Source organism: Kwoniella dejecticola, chromosome 5 (assembly GCF_000512565.2).
Source record: "Kwoniella dejecticola CBS 10117 chromosome 5, complete sequence".
Lineage (NCBI taxonomy): Eukaryota > Fungi > Basidiomycota > Tremellomycetes > Tremellales > Cryptococcaceae > Kwoniella > Kwoniella dejecticola.
Window position 1 is genome coordinate 840,298 of NC_089305.1, and position 23,242 is coordinate 863,539.

A 23,242-nucleotide genomic window follows, 5' to 3' on the forward strand; every position below is an offset into this window, starting at 1 on the left:
TTCAAGATTAAATTGAGGAGTGAAATGTATGACGAAGTGGGAGAGGGGGTCATCTGATTTTCCTCAAATCCACTGGGAAAGGCACAGCGAGCAGACATCCCCGGGATGATTACATAAGAAAGAATGAAAAGCGGGCTTGTGCGCTCAACATACTGCAAGCGCGTTTTTGTCGAACGATGTTATTGCGAAAAGTCATCTTGTCATTGACCATCGTACAATTATATAACCTACGCTCTTTTTTAGTTCTCATTCTCTTTCTCAATCTCCTCTAGCTTCCCCAGAAGAGAAACTCGTACCGACTCCAAGATGACGACGGCAGTCATCGAGACCATCCCACCTTCTTTACCCGCAGCTTCAGCCAGCATAAGCTTAGATGCGTACGACGAGGAACAGGTGAAATTGATGGAAGAACGATGTATACTTGTGACACCCGAGGACAAAGTGTATGGCGAAGATAGTAAGAAGACGTGTGAGTGATCATTCTCATCCTCTCCTTCCTATCTTCTTAGCGCTGGTAACCTGTGTATTCAAGTCCTGTTCGTCAAATATTGCAAAACGCCATCATTATCGTTATCAAATGTCTACATGCGATTGGAAACATGCCTACTGACTCTACTTGCACATTGTTACAGGTCATTTGATGGCAAACATAAATACTGGTTTACTCCACCGAGCATTCTCGGTGTTCCTCTTCAGGCCCTCGGACGGTCGATTGCTTTTACAGAAGCGTGCAGACGAGAAGATCACTTTCCCAAGTATGTGGACGAATACCTGTTGTTCGCATCCGTTGAGTATCAAGTCGGAGCTAGTCGAGGAGGATCAAGCTGGTGAGTATGTCCTAGCCTCGTCCCATGTTCTCTTTCTTGGGGAACCACTGGGCGCCATATCCATTGAGGCAGATTCCAACGTGATGGGCGTTCGGATCTCTCGAGATCATCTACACTCGAGCCGAATTTAGAGGCGACTATCCTGTGATGAATGTCATCGGAGATAGTGAAGATAGTGAAGATCGCGGTGAAAATACATCAGATATCGATCATATCGGCCAACCTTTCATGAAAGCTGACTCTCACTATCGTATACTCGCAGGTGTCAAATCAGCGGCTATTCGAAAATTACCGCAAGAACTCGGTATACCTTCTACGCAATTGAAGTCGGAAGACTTCATCTACCTTACCAAGATCCACTACTTGGCACCCAGTGATGGATTGTGGGGAGAACACGAGAGTGAGTAATCTAATTAACTTTTCTCCAGAACTCAGCATTTTGCGTGCGCGGAGCTGCTCTCGGTCGGCGATGTTCTTTCTTCAATGTGAAGCGAAAAGTCATAGCGGGGCCAGTAGCTAACGCCATTCATATTTGCGAATGACGCAGTCGATTACATCCTTTTCTCGACTATCGACGTGGACCTGGATTTGAATCCGAACGAAGTCAGCGATGCCAAGTATGTCTCGAAAGATGAATTGGAAGCTATGTTCTCGGATTCGGGTGAGTCATAGGTTTGAGCTTGAGTTTCACTCTCTTTGTTCCATTGTCCGAAATGACAGTTTCCAGATTAATACGACGTTCTCGTTCGGGATCTGTGGCTAATGTCGTTTATGATATAGACAACTCGTTCACTCCTTGGTTCAAGCTCATCGCCCGAGATCTCTTATATCCATGGTGGGACGAAATGCTCGCCAAGTCAAAAGCCGAGGGGAGCGGTAAAGTCAATGCTAGTGTATTGGCTAATGGACCCAAAGTCGGCGAATTGATCAAGATGATCTAAGCTGAGTTTTAAATTGACCTCCATTCTATTTGGGTTCTTGGACATTCTTACATCACCACACTTGATTTTGATTTCCAATGTAAATTAATTAGACGTTAGATATATCATTTTAGGCGATTCAATTTCAATTTCAGTAATATACGATTAACCCATGCATTATACTATATCCATGTCTAGTCTAGTCCAGTCGTGCCATCCTACCGTCTTTGCGGCTGATGATTTCATGCTATAATACAACAACAAAAAGTCTCCTTCATACCCACTTCGGGGCATCAAGTAGAACGGACCGCGTAGTCGCAGTTCTATTTGCGGTCCCAGTGAAAGGCGATTTGTCGCTATAAAGCAGTCATCACGCCTCTCCCTTGTCTAGCGTCCCACACTGTTCCTCTCTTCGATTTCCAATCTAACCCTCTACCCTCCAGCCAATCGATCGCGGCGGAACTACTGCTCAGACAATTGAACCAGACTTTCTCGTTCCGTGAGAAATCGCTTTCCAGCATGTACGCCAAGTGCCGGTGGAACAGTGGGAAGATGAGTCCGTAGCTTGTAGAAAGGGATATGAACTGCGAGACGGCGTGTGAGGGGGTCGAAGAGTAACTCGCGAATAATGCGGGGCTGCGTTTCGGTGCGGGTAGAGGTAATTTTTTTTGTTAGCGTTCTAATCATCGATTCTCGAGCTGACATGTGATCTGGCAAAGGCGAAAGAGGGAAGAGAACAGAAGAAAAGGTGGGTAAGGTATTGTTGAAGGAACATATGAAATCCAAATGGGATATGGATCCCCTTCCACTCACTTCGCAAGTAATCCCCTAGCAGCCATGACTCCTTTGACCCCGGTCTTCTCCCTCATAGTCAACACATCGTCATATGTCCAAATATCTCCGTTACCCGTACAGGGTACCTCGCCATTGACAATTTTCACAGCGAATTTTATACCCTCCAGATTGACGGGGTCGGTCGAGGGCTGATGCCGCGTTCGACCGTGGATCGAGAGGTACGAGATACCTGCCTGCAGGGCATTCCGAATGAGTGTCTCGGTCTGTCTATTCGATGCGGCGCACGAACGTTATCAGCTCAAATTATCAGCATTCATACATGCAGATCAGGTGGAATGTTTGAATTTTGTGTTAACATGATAATTTGTGAGTTATACCCATGGGAAGAATTGACTTTCAGGACACTCGAGACTCGACTCGACTCGACTCGACTCACTTCTGATCAGGATCAATCCGTATCTTGATACTAACACTCCAGCCCCATCCCATCCTATCCCGCACCTGCCTGACCATATCTCTGACCAGCTCAGGCTTGCGCAGCAGCGCACACCCAATTCCCTCATTGTACGCCCACCGCTGGGGACACCCGCAATTCAGATCTATCCCATCGACGTAGGGCGATATAAGCTCTGCAGCATCTACGAGGGACTTGGCTGTAGGCGAAGCGAATTGAGCAATCAAATTTCCTCTGACTAATTCTGCATGCGGGTTGGGCCTTGTGGGTGTTGGTGGCAGTCTGTCTCCGTATATTCCGTTATGGTAGGTGATCAAGTCGTCCGATCCCCTTTGGTGGGTGAGATTGGAATTTGAATCTGATTTGGGATCGTCGTCAGGATGAGTGAGACGAATCACTTCCTTGCCCTTCCTAGAACTAGAACTGGAATTGGAGGAATCACAAGGGGTCATCCAGTAGACGCCCCGTTCGGAAGTCGAAGTGGAGAAATCGGAGACTCGGGCGACTTGGGCTCTAGAGAATTCCTCGGCGAGTATCATGGGTGTATGCGTGATGTGCGTCTCGTATAGCGAGGTCAGGTGCCGGAAGGGGAGCTTGGAGCATCGGACTAAAGGGGCGAGGACGTTGGGTTCGTGGTTCGCAAGCAATTCTGAAGGGGGAAGGACGAGAGGTTCAGGTAAATCGGCATAGAGTTGAGCCTCGCTGGCGTCCGGGTCGTGTGTCATGTCGAAGGGATGTCTTTGACTGAGCCTCTGCGGGTAGCAAAGAGTCGAAGAAGGGAAGATTGTGATCGCGAAGCGCTGGGAAGAGGATGTAGAGGCCGATCAAGCTGGGCTATGCTATACGTGCGGTAACGGAGTGAATGTACGATATATGTTCTGCAGGAAAATCTTGGATTTCACTCGAACTGGAAAAGTGGAGGTAAAGTGAGAGACAAACCTCGAGCAACGAAGTCGTCGTCTGACAACACTTGAGGGATCACTCCAAAGCCCATGAGTGAGAAGTGCATGCTAATGTCATAGTGTCATACGTATACGTACGTATACGTATACGTGAAGTGCCGGAGCGAAGAATGGAAAAGAATCCCCCTGTTATACAATGATTATACTATTGATATGTTATGACCGCGATATCCCAATTATCGCTTCATGGTCACCTCGTCCCCTGCCCAGCTTCTGGTCGCCTGAACTGCTAAGAGTGTGGTACTAGCGCCTGACTTCTTTGCTGTAAGTCCGACGTAAAGAGTGATTGTGGGAGATCATCGAATGAGGTGATTGTCGAAACAGCAAGGGGGATCGAAACGATGAGTGAAAGAGGAAGGAAGAGATATCAGAAGTTAGCAATGATCTCCTCCGACGTCTCTTTTGTGGGAAGAATGCTCATGCACTCACTCTAATAGCCCCTTCGCTTCATTCACTTTCCCAGCCAAATACGGCGAACCACCTCTATCCGGATGATTCGCCAACATCAGTCGCCTATGAGCGTCTTTCAACTTGTTCGTCGTTATCGGATCTCTACATGGGGTACAAGCACTATGTCAGCTATGTGAAGCCATGGGTTCAATTTCTACAATCGTGTACGATGAGACAATCTGGCAGGATAGCTGCCGATACAGCGATGACCGTCCACGAAAAATGCGTATACTTATGCGACGGAATCCGGTGAAATGGATGACTTACTTTAAACCTAACACTTGCAATGCCTCGGCTTTATCCATCTTCCCCTTAAAACCACCTTTCAAGAACTTATCTGCCCCACTCGCTGATGCTCTGAATAATTGATATCCCACTCTGCCTGCTAAACCTGCTCCTAACAGACTGAGCCCAATAACAGTCGCCGATGCCATCTTGACTGAATCTGGGGAAGGGATTTAGCTTTCAATACGAGGTAATTCTGTCCTGGATGATGCTTGTTTTGTGTAAGAAAGCGCGTCCCTGCGATGACTGGTAGTTTTGCGTGTGATTCTTGTCTCTGCTGACTGCTTATATTGCTTTCGTGGACTGGGTGTATGCCTCAGCGGCAACGACATCAGTCATGTCGCTCTGCTATTATGCATTCATCCGAAATCTCGAAGATGTCTCATGTTCCACAAAATTGCTTCCGTCGCTCACACACAGTGCCACAATTAACTGAATTGCCGTCACTGAAACGCCGAAAAGCGAAACTGCCACCGTGGCGTATAGCCATAATTTCAATTTTCACCATACCACCATACCACCGTTCCTCGTGCTCACTACCACAAAACCTTTTCACACTACGCTTGTGTCGAACTACTTTCTTGATTTCTCAACCCTCAAAAACCAAAAAAAAAACACTTGACATCTTTTTACCCGTCAAAAGACATCAACAAGTGCAGCTAAAATGGCCCCCGTCAAGAAGTCCAAGTCCGCCAAGGCCTCCGAGTCTATCAACACCAGATTGCAACTCGTTGTCAAGTCCGGAAAGGTGTGTTTGGTTTAGCTTAAGCGTTCTCAATTAGGTGGTAGAAATCATGGAACACAGGTATTACAGGCGGAAGGGCGTCAGCTGTTCGAGGATTTAAGGAAGATGGTCGTCATTAAGAGTGATAGGAGAAGAGTGGAAACGATTGTCTTGAAGAGGGAAAAGGGGGAGAGAACGACGAAACTGAAGAATGAAGTGCTGATTGGAGTGATTGTCTGTCTAGTTCACCCTCGGTTACAAGCAAGCTCTCAAGCAACTCCGATCCGGAAAATGTGAGTTGGACATCCCAATCGAAAACTCCAATGGGTGATCCAAGGAGCAGTACAGGAACAGCCATATAGCAGACTGTATTTGCTCTTCGGATCATTCCTGTGTTTTATGGAGGCTGGAGCCGCAAGGCTGAGAAGGTTCTCCTTGCTGACGATTCGTCTTTGTTGCTTCGTCACTATCCTCGACCTGATCAAATGACCGATCCTACTCGTCATACTTATCTCGAACCTACTGACCATCCCATGATGCGTTCTTGGATGGACATCGATAAACCTCTCCCCTAATGACCGACCGTCAACCACACCAAATCAATAAATTATTAAAAAAATAAAACACCAATAGCCAAGCTCATCTTGATCTCCAAGAACTGTCCCCCCATCAGAAAGTCCGAGCTTGAGTACTACGCTATGTTGTGAGTTTTCCGTTTTCCGTCTCTTTGTCTCTGGGTATTCCTGGTCAAGCAAGAATTTTTTCTACCGTCTCGCAGATGGGCAGACGCTGATCTTGTAAAAATCTCTTCGCGTGTTGCAGGTCCAAGACCAATGTCCACCACTACGACGGATCTAACGTCGACCTCGGTACCGCCGCCGGTAAGCTCTACAGAGTCGGTGTGATGTCCATCCAAGACGCTGGGGACTCTGACCTTGTGAGTGGGCTTTTGGGCTTTGGCACTCTGGACCTCAAGGATCCAGCATAGCAATTAGAGACTGACGAACCTCGTTATGTCCGCCTTCGCAGCTCCAAGTCGAGACCGCTTAAACGTGATGCAGGTAATTTCAGCTCATGCATTGTATTTATACGGGTACTCGATCGCGTTCATTGCACATTGCGCATCGTGCGTTGCGCGTTGCGCGTTGTTCATGGTTCATGTTTCATCATCTGCTCCGGACCGAACATGGTTCATATTCGTTGATCCGGGCGGTCCAAGGTGTCGCCGAGCACTGGAAAGCGGTATAAGCTACGATTTCCGATCTTCAGTCTCGGACAGCAGCTGAAAAGCAGACACTGGACGAAATGTCGAAGCCGAGCAGGCACGGGACATTCCAGATGCTGAAAGCAATTCGGTCAGGTTGAGGGAAAACAACTGCATCTCAACTTGACATCCGCGTTATTCTCATGACTTTGACTTCCGTCCCTTTATCTAACGCCGAATCCCAAAAGGTCGGATTCTCTTCGTCCAACCGAGGCAAATCCATAAACGTGACAACTAAATGACTTTGTTCTACATCCATCATACGAGTACAATCTCATCAGCTTCATGTACCTACCTCATCAGTGTGCATGATGACTGGCGCGCGCGGGCAGCGGAAGCCAGGGAGGAGGCGAGGAAGCAGACACTCACTGCATGTGTGCAAGAAAATATCGAAAGTCGTTTGATTCCGGATCGTAGCTGATATGATCGCTTGTCTCGCTTGTCTACCACCTTCCACACTTTCACTTCGCCCGGCATTTGGGCTCAGCAAGGTGTTTATAGTGTTGACTAAAGGCGGTACTAGGTCTGGATCATATATCTAAGTCGGCTCAAAATCAGTGAACGCCTCTTTCACCGATATTCATTCGCAAAAGATGCAAGAGTGCGAGAGTGCAAGTTGGGGAGTGCGTACCACATCAGCAGCTACGATTGTTCTCTTTTCTTCGTCTAGCAATCTCCATATAGCAGGTCTTTGGTCCAGCGGTAAATGAGCATCTGTCCAGTCTAGGGACTTGACCATGATCTTGCTGCTGCTGTTCATGGCGTGAGCCGTGTCTGTCGATTAGAATCAACCGGAATTCACATAGGATTAGCACAACATACCACTTTCCAGCTTAAGCTTGACTTGACTCACTGAGGGATACATTGTATTGCAGTCTCGCTAGAGGAGTCTGAGCTTGCGAATGCCCAGTTTGATCCGTCCTGTCAATTTCAGCACCAGCACCAACACCATGCGGTATCATGGCATCTTCTTCGTCCTGGTGATCGCCGGCTCCGTCGCTCTCGTCGTCTTGTCCTAGGTCAGTGGAGATGACGCCCATCCCCAGTTGAGCTAATAAGATCGATATGAAGCCCGTCCCTGCGCCCAATTCAACTACGCCATTCTCGCTGAGGGCGGGATCTGTAAAGACCAGATCGGGGTTATGCAGGATATGATGAGCAAGATGAAGTGCTGCGGTCCTGCGATACCCATTGATCAGTCCTTGACTTGCTCGACGGATCGAGCTCGATCTATCCAAAGGGTCCACAAGCAGACTGACCATGTTCTCAAACCAGTTGTACCTCCTTGTATGGCGATCTGCTCTTCTAACAACGTAATGACCTTTTCCTGCCGTAGCCCTCGCCCGTGCTCTTCCCCTCTCTCGTTTGAGGTGCAAAGAGGGTGTGTTGAAGGACTATCATAGATGAAGCTTCTGAAAGACGTTTTTGGTCTGTCATAAGTCCAGGATTCAGCTCAACTCGACTAACAACCGCAATCATTGTTCGCTGCAGTAGGAGATCCTTGTATAATGCTATCAAGCGTTGCAGCTAGCTGGACTCTGCTACCAGGTCGACTTACGCTGAAGATGGCCCTGCCTCAGCAGAGCTAGAATTGGATGACAAAGTGGAGACCATCAGGTCAGTCAAGACATCGTAGAACCTCTCATCGATTTCCTGTGATAACGCGACAGGCCCAAACAGATCAGATCAGCTCAGAGCAGAGCACCAAGTCATTCGTAATCTCCTCTGAGTAGTCCAGATTGCGTTCTCCAGGTTCATTTAGCATAGGAAGAAGATTACTTCTGCATATCGAGAGTGGGTCACGGCATTCGACAAACTTGACTCACCAGCTCATCATCTCCCGACTCCCGAAGACCAATTTCCATACGGTCCACTACTTTTCTCCAGAAATTCCTCCTATATCCATCTTCAGGCTGTCTGCCCCCCCTTCTCGTCGAGCCTTCGCTTTCCAGGGCTCCTTCGTCTTCCAGCAGAAGTAGCTTGGACACGAGGTATCTCTGAGCGTCGGTTGAGGCAAGTACTTGAGGTTCGGGCAAGGTTATCAAGTAGACGGGAAATAAGGAGAAATATTGTTTTCGTAATCTGTCCAGATCGTCCATTATCGTGCCGTTTTGTCTGTCCTTCCTTCTACTTCGCTCTCGTCGAGCGCCGAAGCTTATTCTGGACTGAGTCGGGGGACTGAGATGAAATTGATGTCCTCCAGAGGTGACTCCGATCTACGTGCTGATTCTGGTAAGTCCTCGACTGATCAAGGCGGACGACAATTTCCTCGACGTCACCTCTCTGTAGATGGGAATAGGTGCATTTCAAATACGACAAGAAAAAGTTCATAGTGGACCATCTGAGTGGAGGTTGAAAGTTGTAAGTATTTTCAACTCAACTCAACTCTTCGCTATCTCCAAATTACTACTTGCATGATCAAAGTATCTACTGCATACGAGTACATGTCTGTACAGATTCTTATTGAGCTAATAATGCACAGAAAAGGTCAAAATACTGCGGAGACTGTATCTATAATGGCAATATGAGGAGGTATGATCTATTTATACACTATGTAATACACTATAATCAATTGCAGTTTTCGACTCTCTCTACTTTGCTTGTCAGACCTTTACTTCAGGCCGGTACGATGTACTTCATACCTCGTGGCGCTCCGTCCACAATCTTCACCCAGCCTCAGCCTCAAAACCGATCATAATCCTCCATCCCACTAACTCCTCCTCCAATATCGCTCTCCCCTCCTGACCTATCGTCCCCGCTCATAAACTCGGACTTGACCCCACTACTCCTTCGTCGACTTTTGTTTCCCGCACCTCCACCTGCACTGGGAGAAGTGTTCACCGGCTGAGGAGCCTTAACGCCCTTGTATATCTTATATTGCGATTCCGACATCGGCGTCCCGTCTGGGTTCACAGGCAAAGGATGGGTTATAGCGCATTCTTGTCCTTGTTCGGATTTATCTAAAAAGATCAGAACAAGATCAAAAACATTGTCAAATCGATATCAACCCAGATTTCCGCGGCCGCGAGGTGTCGAGGTGAAGTGAACCATGTGTCTAGGACTTACGATGTCGAGTCAATGCGTCCAACCGGGCAAATTTCTTTCCGCACCCTTCACATTCAAATGGCCTTAGACCCTCATGTAAAAGCATATGTCTCTTACAATCGTGTTGACGGGCGAAACCAACAACGGCTATTCGTTTTGTGAAGTCTATATCAGCTCAGATTCTAAGGCTTGAAGCGAATGGTGAGCTGACTTACCTTTCGGACATCCATCGTATAGACATTTATAAGGTCTTTCATCGTTGTGGGACCGCAAATGGCCCTTAAGGTTGAAGTGCCTCGTGAACGTACTTCCACATCCGGGGACTAGATCATGTAGATTTCCTGTCAGCCTGACATGCCTTCCCTTTCGCAGAGTATACACAGGAGAAGATACCCACCTGGACACTTGAAGACCCCACTGTTGGTCCTTCGACTTGTAGAAGCTACCTCCGTCGCTACACTGGTTACTTTCTGCTTGGCTACCCGTTTCCTACCGCCAGTCTTTGCTGAGTTGGGATTCGCATTCAGGGGGGTGGACTGTGGTATTTGAATACCTTCTGGAAGATCCATCCTGTTCTCCATGTTTGACCAATTCGATCCTTGTGAGCTGATACTGAGAGCGGGCGAGGCGGATCGGTAAGATGATGCTGAAGAGGTTCTCGAATGTGACATTGATCGGCCTCTGTTCATGGGTGGTAGCAGCGATCCATCGTTGGCAGTTATACTTTGTAAGAAGTCGGCTCTATATGTTATCGAACACACAAATGATTTCGATGTCAGCACAGCATTTTCACTTATTATCGATACACAGCATTGATCATCCTTCAACGCCTCGCGAATACACATGGGCACACACACGCACACACACACAATCATCGCTTAGATGAGATCAAGCATAATTGAAACGAGGCACAGAGATAACAGCTTTTATCGATCGCCGCATCGTACCAAATCACTGGAATCAGGGAAAACAAGGAAAGGCAAAAGGAGACCGAAATATCACTCACGTAGATCCTCCAGCACCGACTCCCCAACCAGTGCCCACCCTTCCAAAGTCCTCGGATTTCGCTGCTCTCCTGTGTCCTCCTCCACTTATACCCCTGACTGCACCAGGTCGCAGTGTACCAAACGGCGAATTATTATTGGCAGGGGTGAATTCTACTCCATATCCGGGTGTGCCTGCTCCTGCAGCAGGATGATTTGAGCCTTCTCCACCGAAAGAACGACGTCGACCGCCCTGCTGTGCAGGGGTGAGGAAAGTCGCATTGGGAGCGGCGGTATTGGGGAAATGATTGGAATCTGACAATTCTCCAAAGGTCGTAGTGTAAAAGGGAGCAGACGTAGTTCCAGGTAATTCGGAAGCAGAGTGAGGATATAATCCGATAGATTGGTAGAATGCCATTGACGTAGGCGAAAACTCGCCTGGCTCATACTTGAACACCCCTCCTCCATTCTCGCCATTCTGGACCCCTTGTTGCGACGCTGTGTTGGTATTCGTATTCAATGGAGGTAATCTATTTCGTTGGGCTTGTAATTGGTTCAGCTGATGTTGTTGACTCGAATCTATCGATTGGTTCTGTTGTTGAGCCAGCAGTAATTGTTGCAAGGCATCGTGCTGCTGTTGATTTTCCTGACCGGGCAGCAATCTGGGATCTAATGTAGGGTTTGTCGATGTGGAATTGGCATCATTCTCATTGATTCCGCCTCTCCAAGCGTTGACTGTATTTCTCCATTGATCCGACACGCCATTATCGTGTATTGCGTTCTCATCCATCCCGTTGTTGCCGTTGTTTGTACCCACGAGAAGGTCAAGTAACGCTTGCCGATCAAACGAATCGGCTGTTGGGGAAGGCATGAATGAATCCGACTTTGCCCTTGGTCGAGTCTGGATACCCGCACCTAGCCCACCATGCTGCATCGGCCAGCCTTGAGACGCTTGAAAGGTCATCGATGCAGCAAAGTCTATTCCTCCTGGTAGATTGTTGTTCATGTCCGGTCGATTCTGTTGACCAAGTCCATCGGATGAACCGTGCTGCGCCAAGGAATGCGATTGAGGGGGAGGCACGTTGAAGCCTTGCTGAGCTTGAATTTGATCGCCTTGACCTGGTTGGCCATTGTTGTTTTGTTGAGCCAATTGACCAGCGCGACGTAGTGCAGCGTCAAACAATCCCCTTCCGTCTTTCAACCCACTTATGGGTGTACTAGGCTGGATATAAATCATCGGGCCATCGGCATTTGGCCCTATAGGGCTGATTCCCGCCATCCCTGTCAGACCTTCTAATGCAGGATTAGCTGGCGGTAGTAGTCCTCCCATGACGGATCCACCCAGATCGCCTTGTCGGGGCGCACTAGGACCCCTCTGAGTGTTTCCGCTTGGACCGCCGACCGCCGTCGTCACTATAGGTGGTAATACTGGCGAAGGAGAATTCTGACCCGGGATGATGAGAGCTGGTGGTGATTGGGGTTTATTCAAGAAAGGTGAATTCCCCTGCGACGAAGATGCTGTTACTGGGAATTGACCTGTCACCGGCGGCGAGGTAAGATCGCCCAGATCGTATTGCTGTGGATGAGCGAAAGGACTGGATGACCTGGAATGAGAGAAGGAACCATGCCTTGAGTGGCCAGATTGCATATCCGGCTGTGGATTCGGATTCGAGTATATCTGGTTGAAAGTGGGATCTGGAGTATGGTCGTGTTGAGCGAAGGGCGACGGTTCTCTGGATGGTTGCGCGGAGCTGTGATGTGATGCATTGGAGATGCTATGGGGATCAGGACAGCTCTGAGTCAGCGACATGGGGTCATACTGTTTGATGATTCGTTCGTATGCCGTTGTGAGACTCTCGTCGCATCGGCAAGCACGGCTTGAGGTCCATGATCCTCCTCGATGGTGATCAGCAGCTCTAGGACAATGCACTCACATTCGCTGTAGCTCGTTGTTCAGTGCATCCTGCTCGCTCAGACCCATCATTTCGTCCATCCCATCTCCTGAGCTACTCATATCGCCTATGAACCCGCCAGAGTACCCTTGTTGAGATGATTCAGCTTGTCCTACAAAATCCTGTCCCCACGCATTACTGTTATTTGGGTTGTTCGGGGTAAGAGCCGGATTGGTGTAAGGAGAATACTGATCATAAATCGTCTGCTCGCTCAGCGAATTGGCAGATCCGGGAGTCATGTATTCTAAACCTGCCGTTGAAGGAGTAGGCATCGGTGAAGCGAATGGACTGTGCTGCTGGTGTTGCTGTTGCTGTAGATATGGGTATTGCGAGGGTGGCTGTTGTTGTTGCTGTTGCAGTATCCCTCCTATTGCAGGTTGTCCCCATTGCTGATTCTGCTGCTGTTGTTGGATTTGCTCCTGTTCCTGTTGATATTGTTGCTGCAATTGCATATGCTGTTGAGGCTGATGTTGCTGAGCGCGTTGACCGGCCCCGCCAAACATGATGTCTCCAATGGGCGGGGAAGTGTATCCTTGACTTGGGGGACTAATACCATTTCCTTGCCTTGGTGCAGTCGCAATAAGGGTGCTATCGGATTCAGGATTGAAGGGCAATGACTCTTTCCTCAAGGACGATTGCCTTCTTCCCCCATCCAAGTTGAAACTTCTGTTCATCATGTCCGATACTGACGCAGTCGATGATCCCCTCTCCCGTTGATTCCCTCCATTCATGGATGCATTGCTCGATCTTCTATTCAGCTGTTGAGGCTCCTCGACGAATCCCCCATTCATACCAGGTGCGATTTGCTGTTGATCTGCTTGAGGGTACTGCGGCTGAGTCTGGAAAGCGTAAGCGTTGAACGATGATGAGGTCGATGATCGCCGGGGAGGTTGTTGTGAGGAGAATATAGCATCGAATGATGGTGGTGATTGATCCGTCATCCTGGGCAGATTTCGCAGCTCGATAAAAGAAGGCCGAGGCCAAGACTTGCGGATCCCAGTTCGCGATAAGAAAAAGGCTATGCAAGTCGATCAGTTGACTCGAACGATATCTCGAGAGGTTTTGATCTAATCTCAGAAGCCAAGAATCGTGATTGTCGATATTGAGAAATCTGCTTACAACTTTGTGATTCTCACTTTGACATCCGTGTCGTGTCGTGCTGAATCTTGAACGGATCCTGAAATTCTACTTCTTGTCCGTGTTGCTGTTACTCGTACCGTGATCTGATTTTTCTTGCTCAGACTCAGGATCAGAATCAGGATCCCTCGGTCCCCTTCTTATGCAATGTCGATCGAGATGGGTATCTAATCGGAATACATCCGCGCTCGTGACAGGACTAATGTATGGATGTATGTATTCCTGAGTGCCTTCAAGCTTATCAGTTCGAAAATGATTATGTCAAGGATGATACTGATAATTCGAAGGCGATGAAAGGTTTGTACCGAGCTATGTAATGTGACTGAATCAACGAATGGACGATGCAACTTGAGCTTGAGCCGTTCGTTATTTTAGTTTTCGTAATTAGCGTCGGCGTCGGGGCGATGCGGTGATGATTTCAACAACAAGTTGCTCGCGCGCGGCGGTGTTCCTACTTTTACCAACTAATAGAGACGGGGATAATCCTTTGTCTGCCGCTGCTGTTGTTGATGATGGTGATGGGTGTGAAAGCTGTGTGATTATGCTACCACTTACTACTGTCAAGCTGAGCTGATGATGCAACGACCTGTTACAGAAGAGTACATACTACCAAAACAAAAAAGAGAGTCATCAGGAAGCACATGGTCCAGAGGAAAAGTCGGTAATCCGGCGAATAAACCGATTACAATTGCAATTACGATTAGCAATTACAATAACATCATGGTAATCAGGTAATCTCGATTACAGATCTATCGTAGATCTATTTAGGATTTTGCACATTGACTACGTCCCAAGCAGAGTCCCGACAACGTTGCCTTTGTATGTCTGTATGTCTGGATAGACCGTGTCATGTCCCTCACCAAGTAACACGAGTTCAGAGGATGTTCTTCCTTGCATGCAGGTCACCCAGGCGGCTTTGATAGCTGTTTACGGAATATCGGAGGAGATACAAGCTTAATCTCAAGGCACTCTCCGCTCAGGTAACAGCTAGCAATGCTTTTGTCGGGATGTGGCAACACGCAGAATGGGAGGATGCAATAAATAATCTCACAGAAACCACATCTTCCCGGGTCCGATGAGCTCAAGATGATCGCTCGTTCTCGCATCTTTTACGTTATTGCATTGATTGACTCATACCCTCAGCGTTAAGAATTCGATACAATGAATACTGCTGGATCAGTTGTGAGTCTCACATCAATCTGGTCAGTCTAGGTGAATGCACACTCACGATTGTATCCGACATAGGCCTACGGCTGGGGCGTGAGTGACGCATCTCTCTTAACCAGAAACACTGCCTTGCCGCTTGCTTTGTTTTGAATCACCTTTCGTGTGAGATGCATCTGTAACATGGCCTTCATGTTCATACACAGCCACAGCCGATTCTTCTTACCAAGTTGGGATAAGAGCCTGTCATCAACGGACGGTGAAGACCCATCAATGTTGAATGGATTGCTGATCCCCTATTCACGCTTGATGCAGGCCCTCATCGTCGCTGCCGGGGTATCATTCTATTACGCCAAGAAAGAGATAGATGCACGAAGGAAAGACGCTACCTTACGAGGAAACAGACCATTGGAGAAATTGTCCTGTCAGTATCCTTTTCCATTCCTTGAGCAATTTACTTGTCTCGTTCAACGATCTTCAAACGGGCAACTCTCGTTCTTGGTGATCTCGGATACTGACAATACATCGTTTGCGCGGCTACGGTGCTCAGGGGAAGAGAAGATCGCTCAGCAAGCTTCGTTAGGCGACAAAAATCTGAAACCTATTCAAGATAGTATACCTAAAGAAGCGTTCAAACCACCTGAAGCGAAATAAACACCAAGACGCGGTTCGGTCCCGTACATATGCCGAGGAGCAAGCAGCAAGTCATGTCGACTATGCTTCTTGGGAGTATAACACATGCATTGTATATCTATGAAGGGTATATCATGTCGCGCATAACCAGTCTTCATCTATTCCGATCTCGGTGTTTTATAATACACTGACATTTCCGTCTTCATGGTCAATTTCAAATCTAGCCTAGCCTAGCCTAGCCTAGCCTATCGGTGATAATGGCACATCACCTATTGTTCCTCTTGGTATTCCGTCATCTTCAGTGCTCTCGTTCTCTTTCAGAGATTCCGCCTCTTCCTCTCCTTTGGTGTTCCCCGCCTCGGCTTGCTTCGCCTCTTCTTCCGCTTTGTCCGCTTCCTCTTTCAATTTCTTCAACCTCTCAAACTCCTGTACTGCCGGATCCGCGTCCCTCCATCTCCCAAGGAATCCATGATAACTCGCCGCCCACGGTCGTTGCTCTTCATCCGTAAAAGGGCTTACACTCGAATACGATCCTGCCGGTAATATCAACACATCTCCCACTCGTATCGGTTCTTTCTTATGTATCAAATCTTGTGGCTTGAAGCCGTATCTCGCTAACAGGTATCGATAGACGCAATCAGAGAAAACGCCTGGACCGGTCCATTCTAGTGCTGTCTCAGGGACGAAATTTTCTTCTTCTCCCTTCGCTTTCGCCTCTTCAAGTCTCTCCGACATCTCTTTGGATCTCCTTAATGTCCTTCCTAACGCATCTAGAAAAACCGGATGTCCAGGTCTAGCCATGAAAGTCCATTGCGTTATCTGGACAGCTCTCGAGAGGCCTACTTCCCTCCAATTCGTCCAGCCGAAATCGATCGCATCGCTCTCTACACTAACCACCAATGCAGGTTCTCCCAACTCGTTCCCGTCATCTACCAGCGGTCCATCATATATCCTTGATCGTCCATTCGGGAAATCTGCCCCTGGTATGCCCTCAATTGAGTGCGTGGCATGTTGAGGAGCGAAAGACGAGAGTGGATGGGAGGACGGTAAATGCTGAGAGGTCGTCAGGGATAACAAGCGGGACAAGTGGGTTAAAAGAGGTGCAGTCTCATGATGATATGGTATTCCCCATTGGTCGGCATGTATGATTGGAGCGGTATCGCTATCGGTGTATATCCCACCTTCGACTAACATGGCCATGTACCGGAATATATCCGTCTTCAGCACTTGTCTAGGCAGATCCAACCATATTTTCTCAGCTTTAGTGCTACCAAAGGCATGATGTACCCAAGCTTTGAGAGATGCGTCGTCGAAGTATTTGATATTCCACTCAGGCATGATTTCTTTCCATCTGTCGAATTGCCAGGGCAGACTGTCAATGGACTTGTCGGTCGTGAGTACCTGCTTGGGCCGAGGAGGAAGAGGTGCAATAGGTGGTCGTAGTGATAATCTCGATAAAACAGGCGGCAGGTATGTCGGTGGAACTGGGTTATTCGAGTTAGACGGTATAAGGTACTTCTTATATGTCGATAATAGTTCCCTCGTATATCCTTCGAGGGAGATATTCCCCAGTTTCAATCCGTATTCTTCGAAGTCGTGTTGAGGGTCATAGCCTTCCTGAAGATCTTCTATGTGAGATAGCATGTATTTCTCAATCCCACTTGCCGGTATTATATCAGGCAATACACCTTCCCATTCCCATTTGAGCTCGTCTTCCATTTCTGGTTCTAGCAAACTCTCTTCAGAGGGATCTCCATTTTCGCCTTGCCCTGGCCCTTTCGCTGATCCCACACCTACTCCGAAACCTATCCATTCTTTCAGTTTTGCTGCGGAACCCCTTCCTTGAGCCTGACTTGATCTTGAAAAGCCATCTTGGTCAGGCCAATAACATTGCGTCGATGGCGAAGTGTAGTCTCTCAGAACGTCACGGGGGAATGAATATTCGATGTTTGGCTGAGATAATCTTGAGTAAAGGAGTAACGAGAGCAGCGGTACGGTGATAAGCAGGATAGAGATTCGAGCTCGAATGGAAGAGAGCAAAAACATGCCTTGATTTGTTGCAGTCGAAATTAGCTATATTCGGACAAATCTTCCAACATGGCGGGAACTTGTGCAATTGTTATATCAGCGAAAAAGCATTATGTCCATGGGTGAAGGCCTTCTTTCCGGTGACCGTTACTGTAGTCGTCAAGAAGCGTTGTCATCATCATGCATTTTCACAGCTTTCGCAGTCTTGTGCACCGCGCAATCATCCTTTTAACTCAGGTTCATTCGGTCATTCCTCAACTTTTTACTGGGGTCCCCATATGTATCTTACGCTAATTTCAGGCTAAAACAACCGCAAATACCATAGTCGAGTTTCATATCACTCGTAAAGTGCAACACAATATAAGCCGACTTAGAGCCAACATCCGTCAGCTGCATCACTCAATCTGCCAATCGAGTGCATAGACATTGAGATGTCCTCGCCATTACCGCCCCGACCTCCCGCACGTAAAGGTCCCAATCCTTTCCTCCTGTTAGGCCTGGTCGTAGTCAGCTCGGCATCATTCTTCATCCTAGCTGAGAAACGCCATAACGACCAACAGACTTCCGGACAAGCGAGAAGACGCGAGATGGCGAATCCATTGTTGCCCTCCCGCGATGCTGAATCGGTGGATCTGCCGCCGAGGCGGAAAGTGGAGTGAGGAAAGTCAGCTTTACGGGAGGAGATGCGGACGAGGAGAATTGGAGGGGCCAATCTGGTATGTAACAGTACTTCCTCAACGTCGAGGAAGAAATGTAGAGTTGCTGGGTGAATGCTGAGAACTTTGCTTTTCATTTCCGGCTGCATGATTGAAAGCACAGCATAGCACAACTTACGACGAACCATACGCATCTTTCAACATCCAACACGTATATTACACCATATAATCATATCCTCATGAGATAAGATACATATCTCTACCATTCTTTCTTCGAAATATGGGTATAGCCATGACAAGCATGACCAGTAATCTGACACAATTAGCGCGCTCTAGCTCCCTTCTTGCAGGTCAGATCAACATAGCAAAGGAGAAGAAAGGCCGAGTGACATGGACCTAAACACCATGAAAGGACCTTGACAAGCCTGCTTCCCTATTTTGCGCACTGATCGGACGATCTCGACTCATGTCTCTAATACAATATATCAGAGTACGCCAAAGCTGTGTTTTCTTCTCTATCCTGTCTTTCGATCAATTCATCACACTCTTTCCGTTACAAGATATATAGCTTTTCCAGAATCAGAAACACTCGAATCAACGAATTGACGAAACACGATTTTACAACTGACCAAGCAATGTCGAACCCTCATTCAACCCAAACACACCCACCCAAGGCCTCTGACCCTTCCTTAACTGGGCCTAACGGCGCTAACGCTTTATCAGGTGGAACGAGCAGTGCCCGCAAGGACTCTGGGCAGAAATACGATTCCTCATCTATCTCTACCTCAGCTTACGATGCTGCCTCTGTCTCTCAGAAGCAGAATGAGGCTGCGTCTACTCATCTGGACAGTGCAGGAGGAGTAATGGGCTCAGCCTCACCGGCTTGTACGACTTTCTCACCTACTACCACCGTGACAGAATCTAACAGTGCGGGAAACACCCTTGCTTTCGCTTCGCCTGATCCGTCGATCATGGCTGTACATGGATCAGTGATGACTAATTTCCCTATGCCAAGGGATAGATACAGGGCAGGTAAAAACGCTGAGATGAGTGGCGACGAATGGGATAAGATAGCTTCGAAGTTGAACAAAGGATCGGTATCGCTGTCTAGAGGCATGACGATGACGAAGACCCTACCTGAGACTCCGATTGAAACCGACATGACTGGTCCGCCAATGGACACGAAAGAAGGGAAGACAACAACGGACGTCAACGGCAAGGAAGAGAAACAGAGTGATGTTAATGTGTTCACCCACGGGGGGGAGATGGAGAAGCAGAAACAGGAGCAGAAGCAGATTGAAGATATTAACCCCGTCTACAAGAATGATAGGGTTATAGCGATTGATTTCGATGATGTCTGCTCGGAGAACATGGCTACGATCATCAAGCAGCACAACATGAAATACGGGACAGATTTGACCATGTGAGTGATGGCGCTAAAGGCAATTCCTCAGAGGGTCGCTTTCCTCCGTGACTGAACACATTATGCGAATGATTGATATTTGCCATTTTCGCTACTACAGTGATGATCTGCAGACTTATGTATTTTGGCAGAATCGAGGATGGGGTACTCCAGCAGGTAAGTCCTTCATCATCGTCATCGTCTTCGCTATCTGTCTCTCCATCATTGATCATATCAATGCTCTGCCCCAATTTATTATTCAATTCAATTCGATTCACTCACCTATTTTGCGGGAATTATGACACCTCTGATGCCGAAGTAAGCTGACATGCGGTGTCCCTGGATCTCTTAGAGGTCGCTCGGAAAGTCCAAACGCTGAACAACCTTCTATCTCAAACCACCCCCATTCCAGGCTTTGCAGAGGGTCTCAGAGCACTACACACTCTGGGTCATCCGGTGCACATCATCACCTCCCGTCCCGCAAAAGATCGCGAAGGTCTGACTCGGTGGTTGAATGAACAAGGAGTGACGATTGGTCCTGGGGAAAGGGACGTTATTGCCCAAGCCCATTTTACGGGGGCCTATGATGATGTGAATTCCCCTGTAGCCCCCCGCGGCGAGGACGATGAGTTTGAGAAAGAGCTTAACAAGCGTTTGAAGGAATTATGGGCCGATGGGGTGGGCAAGGGGAAGGGGGGGTTAAGTAAGCTTAAGGTGAGTCGTATGAATTTGTGATTGGATTTGGATGATTTGATTTGATTTGATTTGACTTGGCTTGATTTGATGCCATTTCATCACATCAACCGGATGAGCGAATCCTTGTTCGGATCAGATCATACTGCGTCACACACACCACAAGCTCCTCCCTGTACCGTTACCGTTGCATCAATTGTAAATCTCAGTAACGAAGGACTAACTAATGCTTGCATTCCATCGATTGATGATCCAGATCCTGCGCGAGATAAACGCGTCGTTGTTCATAGACGACCACCACGGCAACTTAAAACCGATAATCAGAGCTCAAGCGCAAGCTGAAGCCCAAGCTCAAGCTCAAGTACAAGCTGAGACCGCTACGCCGCCTATCCAGTGTTTGTTATTCGGCGAATACGGGTGGAACAAATCCAGATCCGGTTTAGCGACTCCAGTGGAGATGATGGATTACACCGAACGGTCAGAGAAGGGCCTGTCGTTACCCGCCGATCCGATCGAGTTTGGTCCAGGGAAAAATCTAGATAGGGTGAAGGATTGGAAAGAATTAGTTGAGTGGGTGAAGGGATGGGATAGAGCTGTCGTAGATGATCTTTGCCTTGATACTTGACAGAGCACTTGATACACGCAACATTCGACTTGTCCCGGAGAACGTAACCATTATTTTGTCGAGGTTTTGGTGATGTCATTTTCTTGAATGCCTGCCAGATAATCTGCCCCGACTCTGTTGGTAGTTTCGCACCGCGTGCAACTTATTGAGATGAGATTGAAAACTATGCTCAGTCGCGGAATCACCAGGATCATTCATCTCGCAAGTTCAGCCAGGAAGAATACAATTTTGAAGATGGCGGTCAAATCATGACAAAGAGCTTTACTGCATTATACAACAATACCGGAAATTTATCCGAAATTTCTATCTTGATGATCAAATAACACTTTTCACCCCATGATTCACAGACCATATACAACCTATACAACTGTGAAGACTAATGTGAACAACGGATTTGTTTTCATTATGAGCTGCTCCGCCTGAGCTCTGAGACACCGCTGTTCAACTCCCATTTGCCTCTCCACCAAGCATCGACCCCGTGACTACCCCAGCCCTGTTCCTTCTTGCTCCGGTCGGTATGATGGAAAAGCCGGCTCGAAGCCGAATTGGTAGTGGTAGATGAGATCGGAGTCCGCAGTATGGTGGACGGGCTGCAGTCGGAGGAAGATGAAGAAGCGGACGAAGAAGAGGGGAAGCGTTGTTCGATATAGGTTAACTGAGCAGCATTCTGCTCGTCCCTTTCGAACCTCTGACGCTGATCAAGGGACTTCCGCAAGTTCATCAAGTCCGCAAGGAGAGTATGACGGGAGTTCTCCATGTGCCCTACAACCGATCAAGCGTCAGCAATTAGAACGGATTGGAGGGGAAGCGAGCAGAAGCGCAATTTGCTCACATCCATTAGCGCAGAACCGGCTTTCTTGGGGATTGGCCACCCAATTTCCACATCGATCGCCATCGGCATTGATAGCTTGGCATGAGTGCTAGAATAGTCAAAGAGAAATTCATCAGTCTTTGACAAGCGAAATTCAGGTAAGACAGTAGTGGCGGTATCGCGACAGTGGCAGATAAATGACACTTACGTTGGTGCAGTAGAGACCGCTGGCTGACTGCGGCCTTCGACAAGCGCCAATGGGCCGGACGTTGCACTACACGAGCAAGCAAATCAGCATTAGTGAAGTACTTTCCACTTTCGGATATCAGTGTGGGGCAAGGAGGATCAAAGGAAGGACAGATTAGGTTCAAAGGATGATTAGATTGAAAAACAAGGGCACGAAGGACAAGTCGTGTAAACCATGAGGTTTCGACGTGATTCTGTTCCGCTTCCTCTCCTTGAGTTGACAATGGAGATAGGAAGACGCGTAGGCGCTGTTGATTCTCGCCACTCATGAAGCTGACGAGAGGTTCAAGATGTAGAGATAGATACTTACGATCTGTCCGGCCAATCTTTCCATCTCCTCTATGGTCAATCTCCTGACCTTCTTCTCCTTGCCCTTTCCTTTGTCCGTCTGTGCGGCGGCTTGAGGGCCTTCGGACCCTTCTTCCTGGATGGTGGGAGGCACTGGCAGACGCGAGGAAGAGGCTTCCGGTGCAAGGTGGGTGAGAGTCGTAGTGGCAATAAGCGTTGACGGGCGGTAGTATGACATCTTATCGGTGTCACTGTTAAGGTCTCTCGAAAAGTGGAAGAAGATTGTAGAATTGGAGATTGAGTTGAGATTCCCACTTCGAATGAACAGGTGAATAGTTGAGAGAATGATAGATAAGTATAATTCGAGCAGATAAGAGATTGGCTGTAAGATTGAGTTGAGTGATTCGATGTCTTGATGGGAAAAGCGCGAATCTTTTCAGGGGTTTGTTATAAGGTATCTTGTTTGGTTCCAAATCGAATCTCGACCAACTGAAAGGTACACATGAAACACGTTCAAGTAACAAATGTCAGCAGGTCAACTTGATATTTGATTAGGCAAAGCCGAAGCACACATACCCTCTGTTAAGTGGGAAAAGCGGTACAAGTCGGGTTTGCCTTGAACTTCGGGAGAATCGGCGGTACTGGAATCTGGTAATTACACTCACCCCTTAAAGACCTTTCTGTGTCCGTGTTGAAGATGGGGTATCCACTTGGATGTTGGGAGAAGAGGACAAAGGAGTTTGTATGTGGGGAAAGGTGATTTACTTCGCAAACGAAAGTTGCTTGATGGTTGAGATGTGTTCGAATGGATGTACGTGAAAGGTACAGCTCAGATGTATAAATGATAACCAGGATGGGAAGAAAAGGTAACTTCTGGGTTGGTAATGTCAATTAAGGG

At 47.8% G+C, this 23,242-nt stretch overlaps 11 protein-coding genes across 11 annotated transcripts; 5 read left to right on the forward strand and 6 right to left on the reverse strand.

Moving 5' to 3' along the window:
• Positions 1–306: 306 nt before the first annotated feature.
• I303_104409 (isopentenyl-diphosphate delta-isomerase) lies at positions 307–1,768 on the forward strand (the record flags this gene model as incomplete). Its single annotated transcript, XM_018407910.1, has 5 exons — positions 307–469; positions 633–827; positions 1,090–1,227; positions 1,375–1,488; positions 1,608–1,768. The coding sequence occupies 5 exons, from the start codon at positions 307–309 to the stop codon at positions 1,766–1,768; spliced, it is 771 nt and encodes a 256-aa protein (XP_018263121.1).
• A 335-nt stretch (positions 1,769–2,103) lies between these two features.
• Positions 2,104–3,721, reverse strand: I303_104410 (uncharacterized protein; the record flags this gene model as incomplete). Its single annotated transcript, XM_018407909.1, has 3 exons — positions 2,104–2,383; positions 2,561–2,809; positions 2,979–3,721. 3 exons carry the CDS (start codon positions 3,719–3,721, stop codon positions 2,104–2,106), a joined length of 1,272 nt encoding a protein of 423 aa, XP_018263120.1.
• Positions 3,722–4,383: 662 nt separating this feature from the next.
• Positions 4,384–4,842, reverse strand: I303_104411 (uncharacterized protein; the record flags this gene model as incomplete). Its single annotated transcript, XM_018407908.1, has 2 exons — positions 4,384–4,510; positions 4,676–4,842. The coding sequence occupies 2 exons, from the start codon at positions 4,840–4,842 to the stop codon at positions 4,384–4,386; spliced, it is 294 nt and encodes a 97-aa protein (XP_018263119.1).
• Positions 4,843–5,357: 515 nt separating this feature from the next.
• On the forward strand, positions 5,358–6,467 carry I303_104412 (60S ribosomal protein eL30; the record flags this gene model as incomplete). Its single annotated transcript, XM_018407907.2, has 5 exons — positions 5,358–5,441; positions 5,662–5,710; positions 6,051–6,120; positions 6,240–6,354; positions 6,447–6,467. The coding sequence occupies 5 exons, from the start codon at positions 5,358–5,360 to the stop codon at positions 6,465–6,467; spliced, it is 339 nt and encodes a 112-aa protein (XP_018263118.2).
• Positions 6,468–6,799: 332 nt separating this feature from the next.
• Positions 6,800–8,780, reverse strand: I303_104413 (uncharacterized protein; the record flags this gene model as incomplete). Its single annotated transcript, XM_018407906.1, has 7 exons — positions 6,800–6,930; positions 7,051–7,219; positions 7,313–7,455; positions 7,535–7,860; positions 7,941–8,111; positions 8,240–8,334; positions 8,508–8,780. The coding sequence occupies 7 exons, from the start codon at positions 8,778–8,780 to the stop codon at positions 6,800–6,802; spliced, it is 1,308 nt and encodes a 435-aa protein (XP_018263117.1).
• A 583-nt stretch (positions 8,781–9,363) lies between these two features.
• On the reverse strand, positions 9,364–13,602 carry I303_104414 (uncharacterized protein; the record flags this gene model as incomplete). Its single annotated transcript, XM_018407905.1, has 6 exons — positions 9,364–9,641; positions 9,748–9,873; positions 9,942–10,049; positions 10,124–10,467; positions 10,733–12,484; positions 12,644–13,602. The coding sequence occupies 6 exons, from the start codon at positions 13,600–13,602 to the stop codon at positions 9,364–9,366; spliced, it is 3,567 nt and encodes a 1,188-aa protein (XP_018263116.1).
• Positions 13,603–14,959: 1,357 nt separating this feature from the next.
• I303_104415 (uncharacterized protein) lies at positions 14,960–15,616 on the forward strand (the record flags this gene model as incomplete). Its single annotated transcript, XM_018407904.1, has 4 exons — positions 14,960–14,980; positions 15,044–15,058; positions 15,278–15,386; positions 15,513–15,616. 4 exons carry the CDS (start codon positions 14,960–14,962, stop codon positions 15,614–15,616), a joined length of 249 nt encoding a protein of 82 aa, XP_018263115.1.
• Positions 15,617–15,835: 219 nt separating this feature from the next.
• On the reverse strand, positions 15,836–17,641 carry I303_104416 (uncharacterized protein; the record flags this gene model as incomplete). Its single annotated transcript, XM_018407903.1, has 1 exon — positions 15,836–17,641. One exon carries the CDS (start codon positions 17,639–17,641, stop codon positions 15,836–15,838), a length of 1,806 nt encoding a protein of 601 aa, XP_018263114.1.
• A 413-nt stretch (positions 17,642–18,054) lies between these two features.
• I303_104417 (uncharacterized protein) lies at positions 18,055–18,282 on the forward strand (the record flags this gene model as incomplete). The annotated part of the gene is made up of 1 exon (XM_018407902.1): positions 18,055–18,282. The coding sequence occupies one exon, from the start codon at positions 18,055–18,057 to the stop codon at positions 18,280–18,282; it is 228 nt and encodes a 75-aa protein (XP_018263113.1).
• Positions 18,283–18,914: 632 nt separating this feature from the next.
• On the forward strand, positions 18,915–20,999 carry I303_104418 (uncharacterized protein; the record flags this gene model as incomplete). The annotated part of the gene is made up of 4 exons (XM_018407901.1): positions 18,915–19,702; positions 19,803–19,858; positions 20,034–20,395; positions 20,631–20,999. 4 exons carry the CDS (start codon positions 18,915–18,917, stop codon positions 20,997–20,999), a joined length of 1,575 nt encoding a protein of 524 aa, XP_018263112.1.
• A 403-nt stretch (positions 21,000–21,402) lies between these two features.
• Positions 21,403–22,582, reverse strand: I303_104419 (uncharacterized protein; the record flags this gene model as incomplete). The annotated part of the gene is made up of 4 exons (XM_018407900.1): positions 21,403–21,761; positions 21,832–21,919; positions 22,019–22,084; positions 22,367–22,582. The coding sequence occupies 4 exons, from the start codon at positions 22,580–22,582 to the stop codon at positions 21,403–21,405; spliced, it is 729 nt and encodes a 242-aa protein (XP_018263111.1).
• Positions 22,583–23,242: the final 660 nt, after the last annotated feature.